The sequence below is a fragment of the Octopus bimaculoides genome, chromosome 10, assembly GCF_001194135.2.
Source record: "Octopus bimaculoides isolate UCB-OBI-ISO-001 chromosome 10, ASM119413v2, whole genome shotgun sequence".
NCBI classification, from domain to species: Eukaryota; Metazoa; Mollusca; class Cephalopoda; order Octopoda; family Octopodidae; genus Octopus; species Octopus bimaculoides.
In genome coordinates, this window is record NC_068990.1 from 88,123,990 (window position 1) to 88,126,377 (window position 2,388).

General features: G+C 37.1%; 1 protein-coding gene across 1 annotated transcript in view; it reads left to right on the forward strand.

Annotated features, from left to right (window-relative positions):
• Window positions 1–88: 88 nt before the first annotated feature.
• The window catches only part of LOC106874924 (uncharacterized), a 10,745-nt gene continuing 8,445 nt past the window's right edge, over window positions 89–2,388 (forward strand). Inside the window, exons 1-2 of the mRNA XM_014922842.2 lie at window positions 89–200; window positions 1,353–1,382. Of these exons, the coding sequence (XP_014778328.1) occupies window positions 149–200; window positions 1,353–1,382 (82 nt within the window). The 5' untranslated portion in view covers window positions 89–148. The remainder of the gene's footprint in view (window positions 201–1,352; window positions 1,383–2,388) is intronic.

Below are 2,388 nucleotides of genomic sequence, written 5' to 3' on the forward strand. Positions count from 1 at the left end.
ATATATATATATATATATATATATATATATATATATATATATATATATATACACACACACACATATATATAGACACATGCACACACACATACCCACATTTGCTCAGATTCCTTTTCTTTGTCATAAACCAAAAGTTTATACCAAGATCATGGTAGCAATAGCAAATGCGTTAATGCTTGGGACATTATATAGTTGTTTGGGTAAGTTTTTGTTCTTTTTTCTCCCCTTTCCTTTTCCTTTATTTCTTGTGTTATTTCAACCAATAATGAATTGTTTTTGCCCTCTAATTCAATCAATAGAACTGTATTTTACTGAAATGAAAATTACATGTTTACAGCAAAGCTACGAGTAGCAGAAATATCTTTAGATATAAAGTATTAAGCTACAAGCTCATGAGATAATTAAACTGACATGTAATTTAATGATTTGAAAAAAATAACAGTTAACTTTTCCTCAAATCACACTCTATCATTTTAAACAAAGAAGGACACTCCAGACTATGTAGTCCCTGTTATACAAAAAGAAGATGGGGTCATTATGACTGGAATGAGTTGAGCCTCTGGAAGTCTTCCTTAATCACAATCAGCCATCTTGTGCGGGGCCTGTCATGAGGCCTCTTCCAGCCTGCCGCTGCTGTGTTGAATGAGAGTAAAGCCCTGGTGGGACGATCTAGCGGGAGATGAAGGACATGTCCTTAACAGTGCATGCATCAGATGAGGTGGGAAGCTGTGGGCTGATGCATGCAGTTCTTTGTTGGATTTGTAATAGTACCATCTGATTTTCTCATTCTCAGGGTTCTGCTATCAAAGCTGTCATTTCTCTTTGCCAGGGTCTTCAAGGGGGAAGGGGCAAACCAAAATATTAGGATTAATTAAAATTACACCCTTAATGGGCAGGGGTTCAGATTTTGAGTGATTAAATTTCTTAGAATGCTACATGTTCTGACCATTCTGACCAAAAACACAATAAAAGACAAGCAGTGAATTTTAATTAATGATTCCCAAGATGGTAGTCCAATATTTTATACACTTATCTATTTCACTTCTATTCATCTAAACCTCTGTTACTCACCATTGATACATTTGTCTAAAAAGGTTAAAATATATTTATGATATGTAATTTTTACAAAAAGAATCTATTCAACATCTAAACTATCTGAAATTAATTATTGTTAATAAGGTTTCTTTTTTTTTATTATCGAGCTTACATTTAAAGATAAAAAAGTTTCGGATTATGAAAGAATTTTGGAAATACTAAGAAAAATTCCTTTATTTTCTTTATAATGTTTATAGTCTGACAAATAATGTAAAGTCAGTTATTTAAAATTTTTTCAACATTTTCTGAAATTTCAGCTAACCCTGCACAATGTTTGACACCACCAGGTAAGAATATATTGTCTGCTGATACTTTTTGTATTTTTTATGTTGATGTTTTTGTATTTTCTTTTCACTGTTTAGGCACATGGCCAAACATAATGAGAGACAGCAATTAGATTGTGTGAAGGATATTAAATTTGTATGTAGAGGGAACTGACTTAGACTGAGAATCAAACCCAGATCATTAATCCATACTTCTCTGTTCACACTTATACTGAAAAAAAGAACTTGAGAAAAATATCCAGAGATAAATTCTGCATGGAAAATATATAGTAAAGTGGCTGCTTATATATTTAGTGAATAAAAATGCTGCTTGCTGCTTCATGTTCTTGCTTGATGGTGCTGAGGTCATCCCAGGTTAGTGGTCCAAGAGATGTCATCATGTGTAGAGTCAAGCAGATCCATCAGTGCTGTCCATCACTAAGTGGTCCTGTGTCAGCCCTTCTGCATTCTCCAAGGTGATGTTGAGCCTCTGGAAGTCTTCCTTAATCACAATCAGCCATCTTGTGTGGGGCCTGTCATGAGGCCTCTTCCAGCCTGCCGCTGCTGTGTTGAATGAGAGTAAAGCCCTGGTGGGATGATCTGGTGGGAGACGAAGGACATGTCCTTAACAGTGCATGCATCAGATGAGGTGGGAAGCTGTGGGCTGATGCGTGCATGCATGGAGTTATTTGTTAGATATATGATAGTACCATCTGATTTTCTCATTCTCAGGGCTCTGCTATCAAAGTTGTTATTTCTCTTTGCCAGGGTCTTCAAGGGGGAAGGGGCAAACCAAAATCATCATCATCATCATCATCGTTTAACGTCCGCTTTCCATGCTAGCATGGGTTGGACGATTTGACTGAGGACTGGTGAAACCGGATGGCAACACCAGGCTCCAGTCTGATTTGGCAGAGTTTCTACAGCTGGATGCCCTTCCTAACGCCAACCACTCAGAGAGTGTAGTGGGTGCTTTTACGTGTCACCCGCACGAAAACGGCCACGCTCGAAATGGTGTCTTTTATGTGCC